Consider the following 27,382-nt stretch of genomic DNA (forward strand, 5'->3'; position numbering starts at 1 on the left):
TATAACATACTGAGGAATGAAGCAATCAACGATACACAGTTTTCTGCCCTAAATTCTACTCACAATCTGGGACAGACATTGGCATGCAAACACATAAATCAAAGACACTGTATCAAGAGCAACAATAAGAACGCTTGAAAAACAGAAAGCAGACATAGGGAAGGGGAGGAATCAACCTATCGGAACCTTGTGAGACAAGGAGGGCTTTTGGGGAAAGGTGATATTTGAGTTGGATTTTGAAGAATAAATGCTTTTTTTCAAAAGACTTTTTTTTTTTGGAGGATAAATATTAACAAATAGAAGCAGAGAAAACCACTTATGTAGACATACCTACGTGTGAAACAGCCCAGACTCTTGGGGCTGGAGGGGTTTAAGAAGCCAGGTAATAGTATGGTAATAATAATGGCAGCAACGTCCACTTACTGAGTGATTACCCCGTGCCAGGCACTGCCACATAATTAAGCACTTTGCATACATGATTTCTTGAAATCCTCCTTATGGTAACCCTGTGAGCGGAGACCGTGGGCTTGGCCCTGCGATCAAATGAAGAGCCCCTTGACTTTAAGTAGGGGGTTACCATACTGCTTTCTGCCTCTGAATTTGACTACTCCAGGTACCTCAGAAAGTAGCATCGTGTAGTATGTCTCCTTTTGGGACTGGCATATTTTACTTAGCATAATGTCCTCAAGGTTGTCCATGTGTCTGAATTTCCTTCCTTTTCAAGGCTGAATAATATTCTATATGTTGAAGGGGAGCACATATTACCACCTCAAAATGTGTCTCCTTGTGGCATAAGGATTATTTTGAACTAAAACCATTCAAAAGTGAATGGTCTTTCCTCTCTTTGTCTCCCCAGATCCTTATCTTTTTCCTTAGCTCCATGATATTACATAAAGCTCAATTACCTGGCTGCCCTTTGAGTCTTCAGATCTTCGTGAGGCGCTCCTATGTATGCAGTTAAGTTTGCTCTTCTCTGCTAATCTGTCTTATATCAATTAAATTATTGCTGAAGAACCTAGCAGGGAAGAAGGGAAAATGTTTCCACCCCTTCAATGTATATACCACATTTTGTTCATCCATTCATTCTTCGATGGGCACTTGGGTTGCTTCCACCTTTTGGCTGCTGTGAATGGTGCCGCTGTGAACCTGATTGCCCCAATATCTCTACATGCTCCTGCTTTCAAGTTGTGAAAGGAGTGGAATTCCTGAATCACATGGTAGTTCTATTTTTAATTTTTTTCTTTTTCTTTTCTTGTCTCTAAAATCCATGCTGTAAGGCATCAGTTTTGAAGATGAATCTGGAAGAGGAAGGCTGGAGTCAGGATGTCATTCCTTGGCTACAGATGGTAAGAACTTCAATTTTAGGCTGTTGGGAAGGGAAGGAAAAGAACAGAAGAGGTGAGCCATTGATGAGAACTTGACGCCTAATTGGCAGTCGGAGAGGAGGAAAGTGGCATTTAGGATGACTTCCTTATAGGGTGTCTCCAGATTTGGGGGAGCTGGAGCTTAGACAATTTGAGATGTCATCTTTCAGAAAAAGAATAAAAAGCAGCGAATAAAAAATTAAGTGCAGGGCTCTGGAAGGTGTCCCTGGAAGCAAGGGGGCCTTCTAATGTACACCTAAGAGCACGTGCAGGGGAGCATCGTGTGTATTTGGCCTGCCAACATCACTTTCCTTTCGATTTCCTTTGGAGTTGTGTGTGTTCCCTCCCCCAGCTCCTGTGCTGTGGGGGGCAATGCCCCCTCACCTCCCACAGCATCTCAGACACTGGAGCCAGGCGTGTCAGGCAGAGCTTTTCTCCCTGTGGCCAAGTGATTGTAGAGAGTTGGGTCCGTGACCCAAACTGAGGCCAAGAAGACTCAGTTTCAGGACTTCTGTTGGAACCATTGGGAAATTGTTCACTTTTTTTTTTTGTCATGCACTCTTTTGTGTGCAGCTGCTGAGAGGTCAGGTTGCAAGGCTGGACCTTCTGGTGGTGAATTTGACATCAAGGGGGAAGAGAGTCAACAGAAGAGGCATGTGGAGATACTGGCTTTGTGATCCCTGTGACTGAGTCCCTGCATCGGGTCACATCTAAGGCTACATCTTCTCCAGGCTTTTCTGTCACATGAGCCAATTAAACCCATTTTTTGTTTAAGTCAATTGCGGTTAGTTTTCTGTCCGTATAACCAAAATATTCGATTTCCATGTTTGTTTACCAGAAAGAACTGAGGTGGACCCAGCTTGGGTCAGGCCTTCCTGAAGCCGATATCTGTGCCCATGACAGACCCGCCACCTCCTGCCTCCTGAGGAAGGAGATAGCTGTGTGCCTGAGAGCTTCACAGTACCACGTGGAGTGAGTGGTGGGCCCTCCTTAGAAGGACAGGAAGCGCAGCCAAAAAAAAAGCAGATGTACCTTGCAAGAGAGTGGTTTCAGATTCCTGAGGGATCTAGGAAGTTGATTTTTGAGAAATCCTAAAGCAAGCCTGGTTTCAAATCCCAATTCTGCGTTCTTTGAACCACTTGGCTTTGGCCAAGTTGTATATCCTTTCTCGCTGAATCTTAGTTTCTGATTGTAAATGGGAATAGATAATATTTACCATTACAGGGTCATTGTGAGTGGTATCTATAAGGGGAGGTGACTCTATAATTTATCATCTAAACAGGGACACTTTGGAGAGTGAAAAGGAACACTATTTTTTAAAAATATTTTATTTATTTAAAAAAGGGACAGGAAGCGAGAGAAGGAGCAGGGTGGAGGGGCAGAGACAGAGGGAGAAGCTGACTTCTCACCAAGTAGGGAGCCAGACAAGGGTCCCAGGACCCTAGGATCATGACCTGAGCCAATGGTAGATGCTTAGCCAACTGCACCACCCAGGCACCCAAAGGAACACTATTAAGGAGACTTACTAGGACTGTGTGAGACAAAAAAATATTAGTGGTACCACATTTCACTCAAAAGCATGCCTATTTGGGTAATATATTATCTCACTGCCCATAATACATCTCTAATGGTGCTTAGCACACAGTGGGTAGTTTTAGTCTCCTGTGAGCCTTCTACGGTCCCTCTGCCTTTAATACAATTGACTGATGCCTCCAGAGTTCTTTGTAATTCTCCTACATTGTGGATTTATGGGATGTAACCTCCAAAACATTTGTTACTATTGTCCTGGTGACAAAACACGTGACAATATGATCCATAGATTTTTATCTGTGCAAGAATCTTCTCTTACAACTCCCCAGCAACTGCTTAAACTGGGAATTCGGGAAGGTAGCACTGACCTCCTTAAGAGCATTTATTTCAAACTGTTTGTGTGTGTTAAAGGCGTTTCCAGCTAAAATACTTTGGATTGTTGGGACACACCCTGGAAGTTATTCTGTAATGTGAAATTTTACTCAAACTTGAGCATTTGCTGACACATCCTATTGTTAGAAATTGGGCAGGATTTTCTAAATCTACCCTAGCAGGGTACGTTAAAGAAAATACAAAATATGGGCAAAACAGCGAACGAACACTTGATGAAAAAGATACGTAGATTACAAGCACATCAATTTATTTAACTTTATTTAATTAAAATTAAAACTATGATGAGATACCACTCCACACTTATAGAATGGCTAAACCTAAAAAGATTGATTATACCAAGTATTGGTGAGGATATAGAGAACTGGAACTCTTACATGCTGCTGATGGGAATGCAAAATGGTACAGTCACTCTGGAAAAATTTAGCAGTTTCTTAAAAAATTAAACATATACCTTTCATATGATCCAGTCATTCCAGTCATATTTATCCATGAGAAATGAAAGCATATGTCCATAAAAAGACTTGCACATGAATGTTCATACAGCTTCATCTGCAAGAGTAAAAAACTGAAAACCCAAATATTCAATAAGGGAATGGATGTATACATTGTGATATATCCTTATCCTTCCCATAGAATATCACTCAGCAATGTAAAGGAATGGACTATTGCTATATGCTACCGCATGGATGAATCTCAGAGTAATTTTGCTGAAAGAAGCCAGTTAAAATGGAACACACAATGTATGGTTCCATTTACATAAAATTCTAGGAAACACAAACTGCGATGTAGAGACGGAAAGCCTACCAGTGGTTGCTCGGTCAGGTAGGGCAGCAAAGAGGAAAAAGAGGGAAAGATTACAAAGGTCCAATTTTAAGTAGACAGAGGTATCATTGTTTTAGGATTATTGTTATCCATTTCCAGAGCTTTTTCATCATTCCAAACTACCAAGTCTCTACCCATTAAACAATAAACCTCATTTTATTTTATTTTTTTAAAAGATTTTATTTATTTATTCATGACACAGAGAGAGAGAGAGGGGGGGGCAGAGACACAGGCAGAGGGAGAAGCAGGCTCCATGCAGGGAGCCTGATGTGGGACTTGATCCCGGGACTCCAGGATCACACCCTGGACCGAAGGCAGGCACTAAACCGCTGAGCCACCCAGGCATCCCAATAAACCTCTTTTAAAAAAATATTTATTTATTTATTTATTCATGAGACGCACAGAGAGAGAGGCAGAGACACAGGCAAAGGGAGAAGCAGGCTCCATACAGGGAGCCCAATGCAGGACTCAATCCCAGGACCCCAGGATCACTCCCTGAGCCAAAGGCAGATGCTCAAACGCTGAGCCACCCAGGCATCCCAACAATAACCCTCATTACACAAAACTCACCTTTATAAGTTTTTCATGACAAAATTGGGTATAATTCTTGAACATTCTATAAGGAATGAACTTTAGATTAAAATGATTGTGACCATATATTTTCCATCTCCACTGTACCTCAGATCTGGCCACCGCTTCCCATACTCAAGGAAAAGTGGGTGAGGTTTTGTCGATGACACATGGCCACTATCACACTACTTGAAAAACAGCCCAAACCGCTTGTCTCGATAATTGTGGGTCAATTGTGTCATTTGTGTGGGAAGAATGACCTAATTATCATTACTACCTCCCCTCCCGTCTAAATTAGCAAATCACACGTAAATCATCCACTTTCCTCCCTATTAGCCTCCCCCACTCCCCCCCCACCCCAGGCTTTCCTAAGTCCAGAGCCATTTTCTGCACTTTCTCTTAAAGTTGCTTTATTCATTTCTGTTCCAGGGTGGCTCAACCATGGTAAGATGTTTGTCTTCTGATCCCATGATCTCTTCCGGCAGGGTAGCTGGTGTTTGGTAACAAAACTCATACTGGGATCTCAGGGGTTGACACACGTCGCAGGTGTGCCCAGGAAAGTGATGACAAGAGGCGAAGTTTTGCAGATGGGCAGGCCTTGGCCAGGATACTTAGATTTCTGAGTTTCATTTTCCTCATCTCTGCGACGGATATGATGCCTACCTGCTAGCTATTGGTAGGGGGGATGAGATCGTGTTGGGAAGACGCCTGGCACCGCGCTGGGAGCTCGGGCGAATGGTGACGGTTAGGCTCCCTTGGTCCTGCTATCAAATAACTTCGAGATCCGAGGAAAGCGAGTGGTGGGTGGGCAGGAAGCAGGGCCCCTAAGAACGCAGGCCGCTTCAGGTCCCAAGGAGGGCACTTGGCTCTACACAAAGGTCTGTTATTCAAAGAGGCCGCTAGATCAAAAAATAATGAAATAAAATTTAAAAAGTAGAGCAACAGCCACCTGGGTTTTTGGACTCGCTGAATTCCGGATAAAGATGCTCGTAAAAAGAGGAGCTGGTGCGAATCCAGAAAAGGACTCGAAACGCTCCAGGCTTTGCCGTGGCACAGTCCCCGGCTTTTTCCGCAGCGCATTTGGACGCGGGGAGGGGAGCTCGAGTTGGCCCAAAGCCTCGGCCGTTCCCGCGGCGGCAGCAGGGTGGAGGCCAGACCCACAGGTGCGGGGGGCTGCGAGGTGCGGGGAGGAGCAGGTGTCCGTGGGGGCCCCTTGCCTCGGGCCCCGGGGCTCCGAGGCCGCTCGTGGTGTTCCCCGCGGGGGGAGCCCCGCGCCCTGCAGGCGCTGAGCCCGGGGCCGGGGCGCGGACCCGGGGGCCCCTCCCTCCGCCTGCCCGGGGCGCCGCGGCGGGGGCCCGGACCGGGACGCGCGGTCTGGGCGGGGGCAGCCCCCGGACGCCGACGCCGGGCAGGGCCCGCTGCAAGCGTTCCCTCCGGCCCCGCCCCCGGCCCCGCCCCGCTGCAGCCCCCCGGCCCCGCCCCCGCCCCGCTGCAGCCCCCCGGCCCCGGCCCCCGCCCCCGCCCGGCTGCAACCTCCCGCCCCGCTGCAGCCGCCCCCGGCTGCATCCCCTCGCCCCGCCCCTGCCCCCCCTGCCCCGCCCCGATCCTGCCCCTCGCCCCCCCGCCCCGCTGCAGCCCCCCCCGGCCCCGGCCCCGCCCCCGCCCGGCTGCAACCTCCCGCCCCGCTGCAGCCCCACGGCCCGGCTGCATCCCCTCGCCCCGCCCCGATCCTGCCCCTCGCCCCCCGCCCCTCCCGGCCGTAGCGGGGCCTCGCGGCGGGCAGGGCGGGGAGAGCGCGGCGCCCGCGGCCCGGCGGCCAATCCCTGCAGGCGCGGGGCGGGGCGGGGCGGGGCGCGGGCGGCGGCGGGGACGGGGCGCGGGCGGGCGGGCGGGCGGCCCCGGGGACAGTCGGAGCGAGCCGCCGAGGCACCGCCCGCGCCCGCCGCCGTCTGGGCGTCTCCGCGCCGCCGGGGAGCGAGCTCCGAGGTCTGCGCCGCGGCCACTGCTCGGGGCCGCAGGGGGAAGCCGAGCGGGATCGCCGAGCGCAGCCCCTGCCCGCCGCGCGCCGCCATGACCCACTTCAACAAGGGCCCCTCCTACGGGCTCTCGGCCGAAGTCAAGAACAAGGTGGGCGCGGGCGCGGGCGCGGGCGCGGGGGCCGGGGCGCCGGGGCTCGCGGGGCGGGGGCGCGGGGGCGGGGGCGCGGGGTCCTCCCCGGCTTTGTTCGGCGGCGACCCCCGGGGGTGCGGCTCCCGGAGCCCGTCGGCGGCCGCGGGTCGCGCCCCTGCGGGGAGGGGGCGCTCTGCCCGGTCGCCGCCCCTAGGTGGGGCCCGTCGGGGAGCGGGGCCCCGGCGCGCACACCCCCCGCCCGCCGCACTCGGCCAGTCCGCGGCCCGACTGGCCCCCCCGTGCCTCGCTGCTTCCCGGGGCGGGGGGTGACCGCGGGGCGGCCCGCGCACCCCCGCACCCCCGGACCCCCGGACCCCGCCCGGGCCTCGAGGCCGCCGCCGCCGCCGCCGCCGCAGACAAAGCCTGAGCGCGCCGCTTGCGGAGTGGTGTCTGCGTAGAGTGGAGAGTTAAAGAAGAAAAAAGCAAAAAAAAAAAAAAAAAAAGAAAAAAAAGTTTGTGGCCCGTTAGACTTTTAACGATATCGAGGACGTCGCCGCGGGTCGCTTTTGTGTGGCGCGTCCTCGCCCGGCGGCTGTGGCGCTTGGGCTCGGGTCCGCGGGCTCCCGCCTCGCCGCTGCCTTGGCCTGAGCACGCGGCGGGGTTATCTCCGGGACTCGGGGTCTGGGAAAGCGAGGAGAGGCGGCCCCCTCCCCAAATCCTCTCCTGCCTTCCTCCCCTCCCTCCCGCATTCCAAGCCCGTGACATCAGGGGCTTCTGGGGGGAGAGCGCAGCCAATCGGCGCGGAACTGCGCACAGAACGCTCATTGTCTCCTCCTGCGGCGCCGGCCGAAGCGCCACAAAGGGGGGAGGGGGGCGGCCGGGGTCCTCCCCGCCCCCCCGGAGCCGGGGCGCGTCGGGGTCGGGGTCGGGGTCGCGGCCTCCGCGGGGTCGGCGGCGAGCGCCCCGCTGCCCCCCCCCCCCCCCCCAGAGCCGCCTCCCCCCCGCGGGGCCCCGGCTCCCTGGGCCACTGGTCCATAGATTCCGAACGATCGGTGAGGGCGAGCCTTGGGTTTAGCCCGCGGATCCCAAACTGGAGTGTGGAGGCCCTTTCCCTTGTGCGGTGGGCACGGATGGGCCGGTCCTTTCCAAGCCTTAGCACGGAGCTTTAGGAATCTTCCGAGGAACCGGCAGGTCCAAAGCGTTGGACGGGATGCCCCGGCCTGGCCTGTGCACGTTCATTTTAATCCGTCCTTGTGATTCTTGGCCCGCAGCAGTCGAGTCTCCCCACCGTTTGCATTGTAAATGAGGTCCTGACCACTCTGGCAGTCCTTCAAGGGACTTATTTTTCTTGGATGGTAATACCCGTATTAATTTTCTTTTTGCTGACTAATGAAGCAGCTTCCGCCCTTTCCCTGCTTTTTATTGAGCAGACCGACGAAGGAAATGCGGAGACCGAGGCTAGCTCGCCGTAATTATCAGACATTTTTAAAAACAGTAAAACCTCAGTTTTCAGAGCCTTTGGAAAGTTAGTTACGGCTTTGGGTTTCTGTGACTGTGGGTTTCTTCCTTTAAGCACCGAAGCCGAATTTTAACAAGCCCCTGCATTTATATGGGCCCTGCGCACAGCACCCTCTCATAGGAAGTCTTGATGTGAACAGCGCAGCAGCCCCCTGAGGTGGGAGGGGTGGCCGGGGCTGTCGAGCATCCGTGACAGGTCAGGACGCTGAAGCTCAGAAAGGGTGTGATTTGCTCAAGATCACAGAAGAGAGTCGGACTATTCTAAGAATTTTCACTCTAAGAGTGGTATCTTTGGGAAGTACTTAGGGATATTCTTAGTGAAGTCACCACTGTCCGCCCCACCCTCCCCACTTTTGCTGTCCACCTGTCACTTCTTGACATTGTGACTATTCACGCAACGCTGTTTTCATCTGTTCCGGGCTCAGAAACCGAATATCCACGTTTGCTAGGGCTTTTGTGTGAGATATTGCATTTCAGCTGAGGACGGCGGAGTGGGTGTATGGAACGTGAACTTTGACATTGCTTGGTGTGGATGCCTTTCGAGTTCTTCCTGCTTTTCCGTTATGAATTGCATCCCTGATAAGCTGCTTAAATATAAAGTGTTCTCTCCCCCCCCCCCCCTTTTAAAACTTCATTTAACAAAGTGGAAAGAATGTAAAGATCCTCAGGAAGCAGTGTGGGATGGACCTCGGAGTTGAGCAGACATGGCTTCTGGTCCTCCCTCTGCCACTTACTGCCTCAAATGATGTCGGGCAAATTAACGGGTATCTCTGTTCTACTTTCCTCATCAGTACAATGGGGGGAATGATCGTTACCACCCCTCAGCATTGCGTTGAGATGTGTGTTTGTAGGACGTACTCAGTGACATGTTGTAGCTATTAGTTCTTAGTGATAGACAACTGGTGATGTATTTCTTAGACTTGTCACTGCCTCTGTAAGTATTCCATTTCTATTAAATAAGCCTTTGGTCTTTTTATATTCCAGCTGTGAAAGTAGTTCATCAATGAATTGAAGAAGTCTTTGACCTTAAGGACTTGTAATTAGTAAAATTTCAGGGAAAAATCTGTCCATTTAAGATACTTATTTGACAACATGATAATACATGGCAAAGCATCAAACTTATTTTTAATGGGCAAGAAGGTTGAAAGCAGCCTAAAAAGGTAGATTCCTTCAGTATGGACTACAAACAACATCTTTAAACAGGAGGCAGCAACTTGGCAATCTACAAAGATCATAATAGAGTAGCAGGGTCAGGGCCAGTACAGAAGCTGGGGTAGGTGGGCACTCCTCAACTAGGAAGGTCTTACATGTAGTCTACAGGGGGAGGCAGACCCTTGACGGTGTGGTGGGGACCAAATTGAAAAGGAAAACACCTCTGTGCCTTTTAAGCTTTGAGAAAACACGACAGAGCCTCAAGAAAAGCCCAGTATCTCCTGATGCTTGGCTCTGAAGAGGATGTTGGAGCCAGGGCTGAGGATGCGAGGCAGCACGCCCTCACCAGTCTTACAGCAAGTGGTGTAGGGAGCTTAGCGATCTCAGGGAAAGTGGAGGAAATCAGCTGTGTGGTGGGGGTGGGGGGGGGGGGAGTGCGTAGAGCTGAAATTCTCTTACCTCAGGATGTTTTTTTGGGGGGGGGGGAGTTTATCTGAACTATTAGGAAGAATGGTATTCGAATGTTCTCACAGTTTCCTACTCAGATGAAATACATCATCATTTGAGCAAAGTAGCTTCTCACAGAATCTTCTTGGTTACAAAATGGTAGCTCTCAACAGCTAAAAACCATGTTGGGAGACTTCTTACTAAAACTGTAAATCACTGAAGAGTAAGTGAAACAACCGTATAGTAATAATTCAATAGGACCAGATGTCCCATGAGTCCTGTCTGCCTGTCTGCCTTTGGACGAGTAGTTGCTCCAAGTTCCTAATCCAAGTTTAACCCCAGGGCGATTGTGGACTCCCGCGGTTGAGTATCCTAAGGTGGTCTGCCTTGTTTTGCTAATAGAGACCAGGATCATGGTGACTATGTAGATGAGTTTAGCTTTAGCTTCCTCACCCCCACTCTGCTCCACACCCAGCGTGGGGCTTGAACTCATGACCCTGGGATCAAGAATCCATGCTGTACTTACTGGGCCATCCAGGCTCCGCCAGGAAAGGTTTTTAGTTCAGAACTTCTGTCTATTGTCTCTTTCCACCAGCCACAAGAGTTCTGGTCTTACTCATTGATGAGCTATATCAATATCTATATTTTAGAATATAATTTGGCACATAGTGTGCAGTATTTCTGGATTTAATGAATTTATCCATCAGGAGTAGATTTTATTATCTTTAAAAATTGGAAATTAACTCCCTTGGAGTATTTTTTGTAAAAGAATTCTGTAGTGCAGTGTGATATTTTGGAAGGATGTGTTGATTTTTACAGCTTGTTTTTCTTCAGCTCTTCAGCTCCAGTATTACGTTGGAGAAATTATTACCTAGATAATTCCTTTGTTGTTGCTAAAGCTCTTTCTTAGACTCCCAAATTAGGGAGGAACAATAGAAGTCCCCTCTGTAAGACTCTGTGGGATGCCTGAATCTCCCAAAGACTACCTACGGAGTGGTAATTGAGCAGACCTGGGTCAGACGTGCCCTTGTGCTTTACCTGACTTTTTTCCCCCCCTCTGTCTTGACCAAAACAGTTAAAATACATGTGTTACCTTGATAAAGGGGTACTATGCTTTCCTCTTTAAAATGCTGGGACTTCTTTACTCTGGAATTTTAGTGAAGATCATTATCAAGCTCACTATCCGGTGACCTACAGCTTTTTTTTTTTTTTTTTTTTGAAGATTTACTTATTTATTTTTGGGATAGAGAGAGAGCATTTGGCAGAGGGACAGAGAGGGGGGCGGAATTTCAAGTAGACTCCCTGCTGAGTGCAGAGCCATCCCATGGCTGGGTCTCACAACTCTGAGATCATGACCTGAGCCGAAACCAAAGTCAGATGCCCACTGACTGCGCCACCCAGGTGCCCTAACCCTCAGCTTTTTTACACTCTTTCCTTTGTGGAAATTGTACTGTTTGTCTGCCTCTGTCCACTCTTTTAGATTTCAAGGATAAGCCTGATGGTGCTCCTGGCTGGCTTAGTCGGTAGAGCATGTGACTCTCGGGGTCGTGCGCTGGAGCCCCCTTGGGTGTAGAGCTTGCTTAAAAAAATAAGCTTGATGAGGAAGACTGTGCTGCTACGGTCATTCACCAGAGGCGCATCCTTTCTCCCCGTACCATTTCCCTTCCAGGTTGGGATTGTGGGGGTTAGTGAGTGTTTTCACTTAAAAGTGTATTGTGAACCATGATGCTTATTATCTGTGACATTTAAAAAAATGAAGCACCATTGGATGGTTTTGGTTTTTCAGCCAGTTACCGTTATACGCAGGAGAATGAGAAGATGCTTTGCTCACCTTCTCAGTATGACTAGGAGATGGGAGGGGGCCCCTGTCATTAGAGTTTTTTTGGCAAGTTTCACTTTATTCTAGGCATCAGACTCCTACTGCATATATTCCACATGCATTGGTTCTTCTTAACTCTAAATTCCTAGCCACAGAGAGCTCTTAGCTGATACTCGTATGTACCTGTGCTCATGTTTTTGTTGAGGATTCCTTGAGCCCAGAGTAGATCCTGGTTGTTTGGGGGTCCTGACGCATAGGCAGTTTGGGAAGGAAGAGGAGATGTCAATCATTCTACAAAATACAAGAATACCTTGCAAATTTTATGAAAACAGATGACCATGGGAATCCTTGTGGACTTAGATACCTATTAATCGTCTCCTTAAAGTAGAGAAAGTAGAACCTAGTGGCTACGAACGTGGACTGTGGGGACTGTCTGGGTTGGAATCTTGGTTCTGCCTCTTACTCAGTGACTTTGGGCAAGTACCTGTGTCTCATCTGTAAAATAAGGATGTGGAAATACCTACCTTTATAGGGCTGTTGGGAAAAATAAGTAAGGTAGACAATCCACGTCAAGTGTGTAGAATCATGCCTAGAACCCAAAGTGCCCATTATGTAAATGTTAGCCATTTTTTTCACTTTGCTGGCTGGTTCCCTGGCTGGTTCTCCGCCGGTTAGGCTCAGTCCTGTGTTTGGAGTTTCTCTTACCTTCTAGATATTGAGATTATCTCCAGGACTTGGACACTCATTGGGGAATCTGTATCTGAATGAGACTTCTGGCAGATAGGGGACCAAGATGCCAAGCGGTCTCTCTGGATTTCGCTGCTGTGTCAGGAATAGGACCTGCCCCTGGAGTCCTTATTCAAGACTCCTGCCCCTGGTGGCCTGCGCCTCCTCGGTGAAATCCCGGGGCCTCTAACCCTGATCTCATTCTGTCCACATTGCCCTCAGAGCCAGGGACTTCTGTGTGGAGCTAGGGGCTTCGCTTTCTGCCCATGTTACTATTTGGCTTTTTCTTCCTTAGAGATTGATTTTTGTGGAGATCAGAAAGCTCTTTCATTGCTTGGTTTCAGATCAGCCTCCTGTTTCTCCACAGGGGACTGACAAACATATCTACCTCTTCGTGTTTCTTTTCTTTCTTTTTTTTTTTTTAAGATTTTATTTTATTTTATTTTTTTAAGATTTTTATTTATTAATGAGACACAGGCAGAGGGAGAAGCAGGCTCCATGCAGGGAGCCCGACGTGGGACTCGATCCCAGGTGTCCAGGATCAGGCCCTGGGCTGAAGGCGGCGCTAAACCACTGAACCTGGGCCGCCCAAGATTTTATTTTTTTTAAGTCATCTGTACACCCAGCGTGGGGCTGGAACTCCCAGCGCTGAGGCTGAGGGCCACAGCTCCCGACTGAGGCAGCGGGCCCACCTGCCTCTGGGAGTAGATCTTGGCCGAGCTGGAGGACTTCAGTTTTGAATGGTCCTGTGCAGGCTCCACCTAGACCTGTGAAGTGAGAGCAGGAGCTCAGATGGCGTAGGCCTAGTTTTCCTCCGTGAGGCAGGGAGGGAACTTCTTCACCCTCTTCCTTCCGATGGGAAGCCTCGGGGTGAGCGCCACCCCAGTCCGCAGCGGGCAGGCCAGGGACGTGGAGGCAGGAGTGCAGAAAAAAGAGGAGGCCCTGGGGCTTGCAGGGACTCTTCTGGGCGGGACGTAACCTAAGCATCCCTGGCCATTTTCTGGTCCTCCCTCACAAGTCTCCAGGGGATCCTAGTTGTGGGGCGGCTCGACAGAGCAGCCTGGGATTTCATGGTTGTTTCTGTCCCCTGCCCGAATGTTTGGACCCAGGCCTGTCCTCATTGTCCCAAGCCCCTCAGCCTGCTTATTAGTAGTGCACGAGGCTCTGCACACGGGGAGGGGGAGAGAGGGAGGGAGAGAGCGAGCGAGCTCATGTGCTCCCTTAGAACAGTTTTCTGTCCCTCCTTTTGTTTCACATGGGAGGAAATAGGAGAGAAAATAATCAATACCATGTGTAGTCCGTCTCTCCTAATTCAAACATGTGATTCGACTTGGAATGCAAAAATAGCCAGAGCAATCATAGCTCCAGTCGAGGATAGAAACTGCACTTAGGTTAACCGTCGCATTGTGAGCTGGTCAGCGTCCTTGGCCCTCAGCGGCGAAGCTGGAGCTCCGGGGCCTTTCTCTAGGGTTCACAGACGGCCGCCCCCCGCCCCTGAATGGGCCCATTCTCTGCTCTGAGGACTGGAGGGCATTTGTCTCTACTTTTTCCTTCCCCTTCTTGAGGGACCTGTATGTTGTCTGAATCCCTCAGCCCCACCTGATCTCGGCCACACACACGCACAGGCGTGAGCTTTGCCAGCCAGGCTTTCATTTTGAATTTTCTTCCTCTCTGGGCTTGATTTTTTTTTTTTAATATTTTTCTTTTTTTCCTCTTTTCAGTGACTGCTCCACTGTTGACACCCCTTCCAGCGTTCCGTCTTACCGCACCTTCTAAAACACGCGTGTCGTAGGAGGCTCTTTTTATAGGGGCCAGTGGAGGAGTTAAAGTGTTTTTCGTCTGAGACATCCCTGCCAACTATCCTATGAACTTTTGAACCATACCGGCAACGCCCTTTGGGACTGCAGATTCCCCATGGGCTGCTTTGAATCAATGTTTTCTCGAACTCTGCAGCATATTCATGGTGCATCAGTCTGATACGGTGATGGTGGTAGAAGTGGCTTTAGGATGCACTTTTCTCCACGAATTGAAAGGACTTTATTTGAAGCCACAGTCTAAGGCTGCTGGCTAATCGTCCCCTAGCAGCACCGCAGCTCCCGGGCCGCAGGATAGTAGAGGAGTGCCAGTATCCTGTATCCCTGACCCCTACCCAACCACTTGGGCGACTTCAAATATCATTCGACCATTTTAGACCTGAATTAGAGTCTGTGGTATGGATCCTTGTTGTTCACTCACGTAGAAAAGTGCACAACTTTTGAGCTTAACATTTACAAGTGTTCTAGGTAGTACCAAATGGCCCCCTAAAAAAATCCATTTATACTTCCCACCAAAGTTATGAAAGGGAAGGTGGCTTCCCTCTTGATGCTAAAAAGAAAACAACAAAACTATATCAGAGCGGCCTTGTCAAAATCCAGGTCACTTGCTTTAGTTCATTATTATCAAGTCACGAGTCACTGACATTTGTAACTCCTACTCTCTCTACCACCCCACCACTCAGGTGACAGTTGGCAACAGAGTGAAGTAGGGGCATCTCTTTTACAGATTATTTGACAAGGAGGAGGGTTTTTTTTTTTTTTTTTTTAAGATTAAATTTATCCATTTGAGAAGAGAGCATGAGGGGACGAGGAGAGGGAGAAGCAGTCTCCCCACTGAGCAGGGAGCCCAGTGTGGGGCTCGATCCCAGCACCCCAGGATCATGACCTGAGCTGAAGGCAGATGCTTAACCAGCTGAGCCACCCAGGTGCCCCAGATAATAAGTAGTTTTTAAAATAGAAAGCCTAGGCAGCATCTTAATGATTTTTTAGCAAAATGGCTATCTAATAATATCAAGTAATTGTTCTGTATAATATATTGAATTTAACGGAGGAAATCTTTTTGATACCCAGACGAGAATGACCAGCAAAGCACAGATAGAAGGATAAGGGTTGACATTTATTGATTTCTTCATGGTTTACATGAACTAAGTCATTGATTCTTTCCAGCAACTCTCTGGTGGAAGTGCTGTTAATGATTCCTGGTTTACAGGTGAGGAAACTGAGGCACAGTGCAGCTGGGACTCCAACTCGAGCATTCAGCTTGCTGAGCCCATGCTCTTCAGTGTTTTAATTAGAAGCCAGAACTCAGGGAGAATTGGCAGCTCTCAAAGGGAAGAGGAGAAGGCAGGCCAGAGAGGGAAGCTCGGGGATGATGTCCTTTACCAAGAATGAAGCCACAGGAAGAGGGGTGGAGGGGCTTTCTGGAGTGCTGCAGAAACACGCCACTGGATTTGGCTCCTGAGCAGTCGCTGGTGACCTTTTGAGAGATCGTCTCCGGTAGAGCAAATTTCCAGAGGCATTAGGAAGAAGCACTAAATGGAGAGGTTGGTCATGAAATGAAAGAGAAACAGGACAGTGTTTGAAGCTGGCAGTTTTAGTCAAAGATGTGCCTGTTGGGGGCACCTGGCTGGCTCAGTCGGAAGAGCGTACAACCCTTGATCTTGGGGTCATGAGTTCGAGCTCCACGTCGGGTACAGAGACTATTTAAATGTTTACATATATATATATGTATATATATATATATGGCCTCGGCTGCCCAGGACGCCCAGCTGGGCCCGTGTGCGGCCTGTGCCCGGCCGTCGTCTGCGAGCCTGCGGGCCACAGGGCCGGCTCTGGGGGGCGCAGGCCTGGCGGGAAGGGATTTCTTTCTCCCTGCCCTCAGGCTGCCTCACACCCAGCTCGGCTGGGCCTTCCTCTGTTGGCCGCAGGTGGCGGGGGCTGTGTGACCTTGTCATGGCCCCCACCCCCACCCCCCCCCACCCCCCGCCCGGCCGCGAGGGTCAGGACTGCAGAAGGAAACCACGTTCAAGTTTTGCCTTTTTTTTTTTTTTTTTTTTTTTTTTAGGAACTCTGTCAACCTTGTGACTATTTCCTTTTTTGTTTCAGTGTTTAGGAAGCTTGGACCCTAGTGTGTAACTGTCCTGTGCCTGGTGGCAGTTGTGTAGGACTCGGTGACATGAGGTGCTTGAACCTTACTTTGGACTCACTTTGTCTTCACGCTCCCCACTAAAGTAGACCAAAACCCTTTCTAGATAGTTAGGGTCTCAACAAGTTGAGTGTCCTTCTACCTTCATATGTGATCTCATTGTAAATTATAAAATTTTTAAAAAGAGGAAATGTAGGGACATCTGGGTGGCTCCGCAGTTGAGCATCTGCCTTCGGCTCAGGGTGTGATCCCGGGGTCCTGGGATCAAGTCCCGCGTCGGGCTCCCTGCATGGAGCCTGCTTCTCCCTCTGCCTGTGTCTCTGCGTCTCTCTGTGTGTGTCTCTCACGAATGAATAAATATTTTAAAAATAAATAAAAATAAAAAGAGGAAATGTGAAATTCCATCCTGCTTTTGAATGGAAATTTCATATCTAATTTTCACTGGGGAGGACAAGGCCCTGGTGCACGGCGATGTATCTGTAAGACTGCTGTGGAATCTCACTCGCCGGCGTCTAGCCTGTGTTTCCAGCGAGAGGTATGTGAGCTCTGTTCTCTGCTGGTTGTGTAACCTGGATTATAGTTAGAAGAGGCATTCATGATCTGAGATCTAGAGCTGGGCCCCCAAAAGGAGCTCCTGATGTACTGCAGGCCGTGTGAAAGGCTGGGGCCCTGCTTCTCCTTGGCCTCCTTTCCACCCATGGCCCATCCAGTAGCTCAGAGTAAGGGGGTGGCCTGTGTCTCGACTCACCTTTGGGGTGGGCAACTGGGAGCACTTGGATGAATGTGGCCAGCGATCTCTGATCTCTGGGTCAGAGAGCTTTTCCTGCCTCAGTAGAGGGGAGTTCCTTTGTAAATACAGTTAGGGTACACTTGGGGCCTTGGAGATGGATCTCCTGCCTCCTCGGGTCACAAGACCCATCCTAAGGAGGCCCCCTTGCTATATAACTGATGAGGAGTGAGCAGATGTTCCGCTACAGAAAGTTCATTGCCATGATGTCCCTTGGGATTATAGAAACAGAGGACAACTTTACAGCACAGTCCACGTGCCTGAAGGTTGTATCGGAGGCACCTGCCCAGGACACAAGTGCCTGAAGATGTAGACGGCAGTGAGATACCAGAGGCTTGCAAGTCTGATGAGCCGCAGAAGAACAGCTGGAGAACTCTGAAGAGCATCTCTGTTTCCATCTATTTTGTCCGTGGGGCCTCAGTGATGGTGCCGTTCAGCAGGATTTCTGCAGCAACCTCAAATTCAACACCCAGCCGGCCTCCTCCGGCTAGCAAGAGAATGTTCTCCAGCAGGCTTGCTCATGGGTCTTCTCCCACCTGTGCTTCGCTGGCTCCCATGTGCTGTCTCCACTCCCACATGCTTCTAGTATGTCTCCCTAGAATTTCTACATACTTGCTTTGGGTCTGCCCGCAGTGTGCCATTCAGAATAGATGGACTTCCTCTTCTATATGACTTAATTTTTTTTTTTAAAGATTTTTAAGTAATCTCCACACCCAAATGTGGGGCTTGAACTCGTAACCCTGAGATCAATAGCTGCAAGCTCTACTGACTGAGCCGGCCAGGCCGCCCCTCTATGCCTTTCATCTAGGTAGATGGTGCTAGCCTGTTTCTTCTCGTGCCCCCCAAGTCCCTTCCAGGTTATAGATAGCCACCCCTGGCTAACCAGTCTTCCTTTAGAGGCTGTGTATGACTTTTCTGATCTTTTCTCCATTCCATTTGCCTCTTCTAGAAACTGACGTCAGATTGTCAGCGTCCCCTTAGAGTGCGGCACACAGAATTGATCACAGTAATGCCGCGGATATGGTTTAACCTACTAGGGTCCAGTGGGATTATTACCTAACTCCTTTGTTTGACTACAAAGCACTGACTCATTCTGTTTTGATCGCTGTAATGAGGTAGAGGAGGCATCTTCATGTCAAAGGATTCTAGGCCTTGCTCTGGCAAGTTGGTTTTCCCTCTTTATAAAGTAAGGGTGATGATTGCATAAGGTTTTCTAGTTCAAACACTCCTCTCACACCTGTTTCATTAAATAATCCTCTCCCTGGCTACCCCATAGAGCTGTAGTTACCAAGCACACGAGACAAGCAGTAGCATTTTATAAAGAATTGTGTATACCTGTGCAGACCAAGACTGCAGTAGCTTTTTCGGACAGAGTTGTTTAGCTTATTGAGTATGTGTGACTAGTTAGTTCTAGAACTAACTAATCTGGTACTAATACCAGATTTTATATATAGCTGGAATAATTTATTAAGCTATGGTTTCTTTGAGCTGCTCCCGATTTAATTTTCTGTAAGTTTAATAAGTATGCCCAACAGTTTCCAGGTTGTCAGTTGTTAATTTGTCATCAAAACAGAGGAGAACAGGGGTGCCTGGGTGGTGCAGTTGGTAGTGTGTCCGACTCTGTTTCAGCTCTCAGATCCTGATCTCAGGGTCTTGAGATCGAGCCCCATGTTGGGCCCTGTGCTCAGTTCAGAGCGTGCTTGAGATTTTCCCTCCCCCGCTTGTGCTCTCTCTCTCTCTCTCAAATAAATAAATCTTTAAAATATAAATATATTTAAAAACCCCATAAGGGAACAGTTGTAAATCTAAGCCTCAAGGTACATATTACTGGGAGCTCCTCCTGCCTTGACCGAGATCAGCAGAGGGCGTGGTTGTTGCTTCTGCCCCGGCCCTACTTCTAGAGTTACTAAACTGGACATAAGGAGCACCATGGACATAGGGACTTTTATGAGAAAGTAAAACAAATATGTCCCCAGTGATCCATCTAAGATTACTAGATTGGTAGATGGAGGAGATGTGGCGCCTATAAAACCCAGCAGCATTCAAATGCAGATGCCTTTCCGAAACAAGATCTTTAAATCTGTGACATTTCTCTGGTTGGCTGCTACTGTCCGTGGATGAAAAATCATTTATTGTGTACCCACTTATGGGCCAGATGCACCCGGCATGCACTCTGGGGTACGAGAGAACTAAAGCCTGGCCTGCCCCCAAGGAGAGGACGTAGGCACGTTGGATGTGGCTTGCCATGGGTGCAAGTACCTGGGCAGGGGGCGGGAGGGTTGAGGGGTGCCGAGGGAGGTGGTCACCATAGGCCCTCTTTCCAGGAGTCCACTCTAGCATGACAGCAGGCTCTTGAGCCCGTAGTAGAGAGGTCCTCGCCTTCTGGGTGGGAGTCAGGAAGCAGTGGGCCCACATCTAGGTTCCTGTTACTTTTGTTTGTCGAGGTTTCTCACACACTGAGCTGTTTAATATGTGCATCTTTGTTCATCATTCTTTCGGAGTCTAGATTCTTTTGGGAATCCAGCCTCTAGGCTTGCTCCTAACCTGTTGAGATTTAAAATTTCAAAGTCCAACTTTTTGGGTTTTTTAGATGTTATCTTTTTATCGTTTTTTATAATTTTAATTCCAGGATAGTATACAGTGTCATATTAGTTTCAGATGTGCAATATAATGATTCAGCATCCCTCCCCCGCCTGCCCTCGGTAACTATCAGTTCTCTATAGTTAAGAGTCTGTTTTTTGGATTGTGTCGCTGCTCGCTTTTATTTATTTATTTTTACTCCTTTGCTCATTTTTTGCTTTTTTTTTCATATGGTGAAGTTATATAGTATTTGTCTTTCTCTGACTGGCTTATTTCACTTAGCACAATATTCTCTAGCTCCATCTGTATCATTGCAAATGCAAGATTTTATTCTTCATCTATCGATGTACACTTGGGCTGCTTCCATAACTTGTCTATGGTAAATAAGGCTGCTATAAATATGCGGGTGCATGTATCTCTTTGAATTAATGTTTTTATATTCTCTGGGTAAATACCTAGTAGTAGGATTACTGGATCATAGGGTAGTTCTGTTTTTGTTTTTTTTTTCTTAAGATTTTATTTATTTATTCATGAGAGATACAGAGAGAGGCAGAGACACAGGCAGAGGGAGAAGCAGGCTTCTCACAGGGAGCCCGATGTGGGATTCGATCCCCAGACCTTGGGATCACACCCTGAGCCGAAGGTAGGTGCTCAACCGCTGAGCCAGTGTCCCTGCATACTTCTATTTTTAACTTTTGAGGAACTTCCATACGGTTTTCCTCAGTGGCTGCACCAGTTTGCATTCCCACCAACAATACAAGAGGTTTCCTTTCTCCACATCCTCACCAGCACTTCCTGTTTCTTGTGTTTTTTATTTTTGCCCTTCTAATAGGTGTGAGGGTGGTGTCTCATTTTAGCTTCAATTAGTGTTTCTCTCATGATGACTGATGTTGAGCATCTTTTGATGTGTCTGTTGGACTTTGGATATCTTCTTTGGAGAAATGTCTGTTCATGTCTTTGGTCCATTTTTTATGGGATTATTTGTTTTTTGGGTTCAAAGTTCAACCTTGAACTATGTATATTCTAAACTATATAGTCTGAAGGTCCATTTCTAGGTAGATAAGACAAAATTGACTTTCTATTTTTTCTGCAATTTCTTAACATTTATTATAAGCTGTTTAGGCAGTGGCCCAACTCCTCTTACATTATTTTAAAACTTTGTCAGTGTCATAGTATTGGTCCATTGAGTCATAATGTCTTTGCATTTATTTGAGTATACATATTTGGAGAGAAAAAAAACTGAGCTGGTGCCATATGCTGATACATTGGTCTGAAGGTCCAGCTGTCCCTCCGAGAGAAGGACCCAACTTTAAAACGCCCATAGGCTCTCACCCAGGAGAAGACCATGTTCAGTTTGAGCCCGAAGATCATGAAGCCCCATGGCAAGAGGTTAGGTAAGTTCAAGTCCGGCATCTACCAGGCTCTCCATGAGCTGGAGAGGAACTGGGACCCCAGGGCCCACCTGAGGGAGCTGAATGCAACAGCAGCCAAGGAAATTGAAGTTGGCAGTGGTTGGAAGGTTCTTATCACCTTTGTTCCTATTCCGGAACTAAAATCTTTCTAGAAAATCCAAATCCAGCTAGCCTGTGAATTGGAGAAAAAGTTCAGTGGGAAGCTTGTTGTCTTTATTGCTCAGAGAACTCTGCCTTAGCCAACTTGAGAAAAGCCATACAAAGAATGAACACAAGCGTCCCAGGATCCACACTTTGACAGCTGTGCATGACACGGTCCTGGAGGTCTTGGTTTTCCCAAGCAAAATCGTACGCAAGAAGATCCACGTGATGCTGGATGGCATTCAGCTCACAAAGGTTCATTTGAATAAAGCCCAGCAGAGCAACATGGAGCACAAAGTTGAAACTTTTTCTGGTATCTGTAAGAAGCTCACCAGCAAGGATGTTGACTTTGAGTTCCCAGAGTTTCAGTTGTAAACAAAAATGATGGGAAAGAGAAAAAGCTTTTAGGTGTCCTTCCTGTTTACTTGAGGCAAATAGAGTTTTCCATCGCTCTGGAATATATGATCATTTCTCAGATCTTTAGCACAGTTCTTAGAATGGGGCTCGGATTCTATAGTGACCTTGAGGAAGGCATGCAATCTGTCTTGACCTTCTTAGCCCAAATGTAAAGGGATTTTCAGTAGAATTCCCACCTCCCAGAGTCCCCCATCAGAAAGGATTTCTGCTTTTTAAAAAGCAGGCACTTCATCCTTTTCATCAATAATCTGAAAAAGAATGAGAATTTGGGATGCAAAGACAGGAATGAGCTTTGAGATGAGTGGTGATGGGCAGTATCCCAGATAAGTCCCAGTGGAACCTTTTGAACTGTAGACAACAAAGTGAACAGGTTGCAGTGGGGATTGGTTAATAGAAAGCTTTGTGCCTCTGTACTCAAGCCAATATAAAAGGAGAGCATTAACTCGGATGTGTCAGGCATTGAGACGCGCCCGTCTATACCCGTGGAACAGGCTTCATGCTCACAGTGGTCCCGGAAGGAAGACGACAGTGGGAAATGGGGTCACCAGGATTAAGTTGCTTACTTAGGTCACACTAGAATTGGGAACACAGTTTTGGGCAGTTTTTAAAGTTTGATTACCAGGCCGGTGATCTTTAGTTTGTTGTATCTACAATGTGAATGCATACTTTAAAAATTTGCAAAGGTATGTGGGGGGTTAAGGTAGATAAGAAAATGTTAAAGCCAATGCATTTTCATGCTTGTGTGAGCTTTCAAGAATGGCAGGTAATGAAGAAGGGAAGAGGCATCATAGTTTTTCAGATGAAAATCTATTTGATCCTTCTATTAGGACAGTGGTAGTCCCAGTGGGTTCTGTTCTGTATTTTATTTTAAGGTTTTATTTTTAAGTCCTCTCTATATCCAGTGTGGGGCTCTAACCCACAACCCTGAAATCAAGAGTCACATGCTCCACCGACTAAGCCAACTAGGCTCCCCTGAATCCTTTATTTTCAATATTCTATTACTATTTTGCAAATGTTCTTAACCTTATGTAATAGGTATTTGTTGGGGCGCTTGGATGGCTTGGTTGGGCATGATCACAGAGTTGTGGGATCAAGTCCCGCATGGGGCTCCACTCACAGTGTGGAGTCTGCTTGTTCCTCTCCCTCCCTCTGCTTATGCACGTGTGTGCTTGCATGTGCTCACTCGTTCTCTCTCAAAATCTTTAATAGGTGTTTATCGCTTTCTACTAGCATGTAAGCTTTTCAGGGCAGAGACTTTGCCTTTGAAGCTAACTGGTATGCAGTAACCGCTTGAAAGATAGAAAGGAAGGAGTAATGAAGAAAGACATTGAGGGAAGAATCCATGGGGCAGCAGGATGGCTCAGTTGGTTAGGCCTCCAACTCTTGATTTCAGCTCAGGTCGTGATCACAGGGTGGTGGGATTGAGCATGGAGTCTGCTTAAGACTCTCCCTCTCCTCTGCCCCTGTGCTCTCTTTCTAAAATAAATAACTAGAATATTTTTTAAAGTGTGTGTGTGGGGGGGTCTTGCCTGGTGGCTCAATCAGTTAAGCATCTGACTTCAGCTCAGGTCATGATCTCAGGTCATGGGATTGGGCCTCGGCAACAGGCTCCCTGCTGAGGGGGGAGTCTGTTTATCTCTTTCCCTCTGTCCCTCTCCCCTCCTGTGCTCTTTCTCAGATAAGTAGACAAAATCTATAACACAGAAACACTTGAAAAAGAGGGGAACTGCATTGAATATGATTGTGCTTAGAGGGTTTAGGGTAATGCTGGATTATCTTGGTGACATGCATGCAACAGGGAGCCTAGTGATCTGGAATTGTCTGCTTCCAGGTTTTATCAAGCACTGTGTAAGAATACATCATGAGGAGTATATGGAATAGATCCATCTTCATTCTTTGTAGATTCTAGAACATTCCTGGGCATAAACAGGGCCCTCAGACACTTCTTGTATGTTATATATACATATGTGTGTGTGTGTGTATACATAGGTATATGTATTATGTATGTATATATATTCATTCACTGTCCCTCGTGCTGGATACACCCCCACCTTTTTATAAAATTGCACTTTGGCTGAATGCTCCCCACAAATGCCAAGAAGCACCATAAAACAGTGCAGGAATTGTACTCTGGGATCACTTATTGAGGTGTTTTTGAAGCTCGGTGTCCCTCCCTGCTCTGTATCCCCTTTTAGGAATTCTGGTGGGGAAACTTCTCAGATTCCAGTACCTGGAAGGGGGATGGCTGTGGGCAACCAGCGGGCTTTCATCTGATCCCTTTATTGTTACACAGCGGAGGCCCTCTGCGCTTGTGCTTGTGAAGGGGGTCTGATTCTAGTGCAGTTTTGTACTGGATGCACCCTAATATATGTGTGCATGTGGAAGAAGTAGCAGACAGACAGGTGCTTTACCTCTTGGAAAGGAGTAGGGTTGGGGGTGGTGGTGGTGAGGAGGTGAGGAGAGAGCTGTGCGTTTTCACTGCCTCATTGTTTCTCAGCCTTGCTTCCATCATTGCTTTCCCAAAGAAAGTTTGTAGATGTTTTTCCTAATTGCCTCCTGTCTCCCACCCAATTTAGTACAAAGGGATAGAGTTTGTTGGGGAGGGGCATAGATTATTGTAATGTCTATGGTAGTTTTCAACCCATTTTCACCCTTTTGGAGGGCAGTATTATACCCCGTTGAAAATGCAGGCTTTACATACTTCTGTATTATTTATTACTTATCGTTTATGATTTTTTTTAAACAACTGTTATTTTAGAAATCCAAAAGAACAGTCCTGGAGCTAGAAAGGTTCAGCTGCCCTGGATCCAGAGGACGACTCCACACTGGTGCTCTTATTTCTGAGGAGCAAAGGGGGGGCAGCAGGTTGAAGCCACACTGGTCCTGAGGGCAGGCACAGGAGGAAGGGGGGGCACCTGCAGATGTCAGCGGGGTGGGAGCAGGACAGGCAGGGGGCCGGTCATCCAGCCCAGATGCCCCAGAGGCCTATTCCTGTCTTCATTTTCTTCATCTTTTGATTGTATTTGGCAAGGGGGATGTTGGTGAATATTAGTGAGGAGCCTGCAGTGGGTGTTCCCAGTGGGGTACGAAAGTTACCTGGAAGTGTGCCTCCCCATGAGAACGGTCAGGAGGCCTGGCTCTGGGAAAGGGGTATTCGGGAAAGGAGGCCTGGCCACCAAGAACGGGGCCCCCTGTGTGCTCTAAAGACCCAGGCAGAAACTCTGAGAAGGTGGTTTGGGAAGATCAGATAAAAATCAATCTTGAAGAAGAGTAAAGAAAATGATGTTTATAGATAACACGGAAGAGTGATCTTTTAAACAAATCAGAGTGGAATTCCCACGATGTATTAACGAAGTAATTTTCTAAGCTAATTTTCTTGTTTCAAGGAAGAAAGTGTCTTTTTTCTGCCTGATGTTCAGAAATTAAAGCTTTTTAGATAGAAATGGTGAATGAATTTTATCGGCCAAAGCTTTTTAATTGCTCTTGGGCCCTCAATTTTAAAAGTTGTATATATCAAATAATTAAAAAATAACCTCTGTAGTTAAAGAATATAACCACATTTGCTTGGGTTTTGTTCTGATACACTTTTAAAGGAAGCACTTCCAATTTCTGTGTCTTATGGAACAGTGCTGCAGGCCAGGAGCTAAAAGATGATTTGAAACAGATTTTTTTTTTTCCCTAGGTGATTTCATAGGATTTCTTTTTTTTCATTTTAAACTTTTTTTTTTTTTTCAAACGAGTACATACTCCTGAAATTTGAATTGTTTAGCTGGCCTGTCTACAGAAAGCTCACTTATTTAAAAAAAATATTAGCAGGCATCCCGGGTGGCTTAGCGGTTCAGCGCCACCTTCAGCCCAGGGTGTGATCCTGGAGACCCTGGATCGAGTCCCACGTTGGGCTCCCTGCATGGAGCCTGCTTCTCCCTCTACCTGTGTCTGTTCCTCTGTGTGTGTGTGTGTGTCTCTCATGAATAAATAAATAAAATCTTTAAAAAATATATTAGCAGTCTTTAGGTAGAAAAATCCTTGTTGCTCCTTCACATAAAGGAAAACTCTAAGCCAGAACCAAAGTTACAGAATGTGGATGCATACTGACTTTGCATTTTTAGTTTATCACTTGGGATCTTGAGCTTGGCATGTATGTGCTTATGAATTTTTCCTGTGCATGTGCTATTACATTAAGACTAGAGAGTCCACTGTCCAGAGCCCCATCTTGCAACTAGTTGGTGGTAGAGTTAGCATTTGAACCCAGGTCCAGCCGATTGCAGTCCTTGATTTTTCTCTCATCACTCCCTTGATGAGAGCAGTCAACAGAGAAGATAAATTTCTCTCTGGCTCTTCTACTAGGATATTTAACGTTAGATCTGTAATCACTTTGTGGTTTGGGGCATAACATTGAATCTGTCAGACACATTTGAGTAAATGAAAAATATGCTTTTATGGGTTTTTTTGTTGTTGTTGAATACTGATTTGGTCTCATTTGGTCTCATCCCCTCAAAAAATACCCCAAACTCTTATAACTTCCATTTTCTACATTTGAAAAAATAAAAAGAATGAATTTCTTTATAATTTTTGCCAATTGACAGATGGTTCAGACAACATAGAATGGGAAGACACCTAGTATACTCATTGAATTCAGCCTTCTTGTTGTATGGACAAGAACTGGGTCAGAAGTAAGATGAATGAACTATGCCCCATAGCAAGGTGTAGAGCCAACTCTCAGCCAAGATAGAACCTCTCCTACCTTAGCACAGCACACCGTTTGTCTTTAGATTTGTGAAATGCAACTCCTAATTGAGAGTGCTTTGCATCTGAAAAAAAATTAACTCCAGATTGCTTTCCACAGCTAATGCTTAAGGAGTACTTGTTTTTTTTCTTTGCCTTTCCTGTTCCATCCATACCACAACCCCTCCTAGCCACCCGCATTGATAGGTTTTGTTCTAGTCACTTAAAACAAGAGTCCAGGATGAAAATATAGTTGTTTTAAGATTTTTTTCTGCCAAATTATTTATTCCATTTTCTAAAGGTGCCATTATATAGATAGAGATGGCTGATATGCTGGAGTGGGACATGAGGGTGGGGGGGAATACTCATTATCTAAGAATGCGTATCTGAGGTATAATAGGAGTGGTGGCACCTTCCTGCTTACCAGTGGTGAGGTGTCTGTCCCTTTGGCAACACCTTCCCAGCATCACTAACCTCCTTGTTTCCTCTTCCCACATCCAGATCCTATGTAACCACGACTGGCAGGAAATCAGAATAAATGTGTGTGTGTTTTTAGGTGATGGAAGTTACTAGAGGGTACACAACTAACGCTTGTTGTGTACTAGCTTTACATTGTACCTGACCTGTCTTTTATAAACTAACCTCCAGGCCAGAATTTGATCGATGATACATTGCACAGTGTTGGTTATCTTACTTATGAAAATGTAAACTCATTGAATTTCTGTTTGTAACTCTGGCTAAGTAAATCTACAGCTTAAATAAGTTACCCATAATTTGGTCAGAGGCCTAGTGCCATTTCTCTAACTTGGGGGGAAAATGCAGGTCAAGGGCTGCTGTCTCTCTAAATGACCCTCTAAGGTAAAGCAGAAACCCCACCCGTGCCTCTTGGTGGCGAGGGGCCGGGAGAGGG

General features: G+C 47.5%; 2 protein-coding genes, 1 long non-coding RNA gene and 1 pseudogene across 5 annotated transcripts in view; 3 read left to right on the forward strand and 1 right to left on the reverse strand.

Moving 5' to 3' along the window:
• Positions 1–895: 895 nt before the first annotated feature.
• Positions 896–2,117, forward strand: LOC119872359. The gene is made up of 3 exons (XR_005360424.1): positions 896–949; positions 1,278–1,346; positions 1,938–2,117. It is a non-coding gene; the product is annotated as an uncharacterized LOC119872359 (long non-coding RNA).
• A 4,482-nt stretch (positions 2,118–6,599) lies between these two features.
• Positions 6,600–27,382, forward strand: part of CNN3 (calponin 3) — a 28,086-nt gene continuing 7,303 nt past the window's right edge. The window contains exon 1 of one of the 3 annotated variants that reach the window (XM_038541286.1): positions 6,600–6,806. In XM_038541286.1, coding sequence (XP_038397214.1) covers positions 6,750–6,806 — 57 coding nt within the window. In that variant the 5' untranslated portion in view covers positions 6,600–6,749. Of the gene's footprint in view, positions 6,807–7,864; positions 8,144–21,032; positions 21,172–27,382 lie in introns of those variants that run through there. The other 2 variants (XM_038541288.1, XM_038541289.1) reach the window with 2 other exon arrangements.
• Positions 15,442–27,382, reverse strand: part of SLC44A3 (solute carrier family 44 member 3) — a 112,411-nt gene continuing 100,470 nt past the window's right edge. Inside the window, exon 16 of the transcript XR_005361189.1 lies at positions 15,442–15,796. The gene's annotated coding sequence lies outside the window, so the exon portion shown is untranslated. The remainder of the gene's footprint in view (positions 15,797–27,382) is intronic.
• LOC102151292 lies at positions 21,123–23,207 on the forward strand (annotated as a pseudogene).

The sequence above is a fragment of the Canis lupus genome, chromosome 6 (assembly GCF_011100685.1).
Source record: "Canis lupus familiaris isolate Mischka breed German Shepherd chromosome 6, alternate assembly UU_Cfam_GSD_1.0, whole genome shotgun sequence".
NCBI classification, from domain to species: Eukaryota; Metazoa; Chordata; class Mammalia; order Carnivora; family Canidae; genus Canis; species Canis lupus.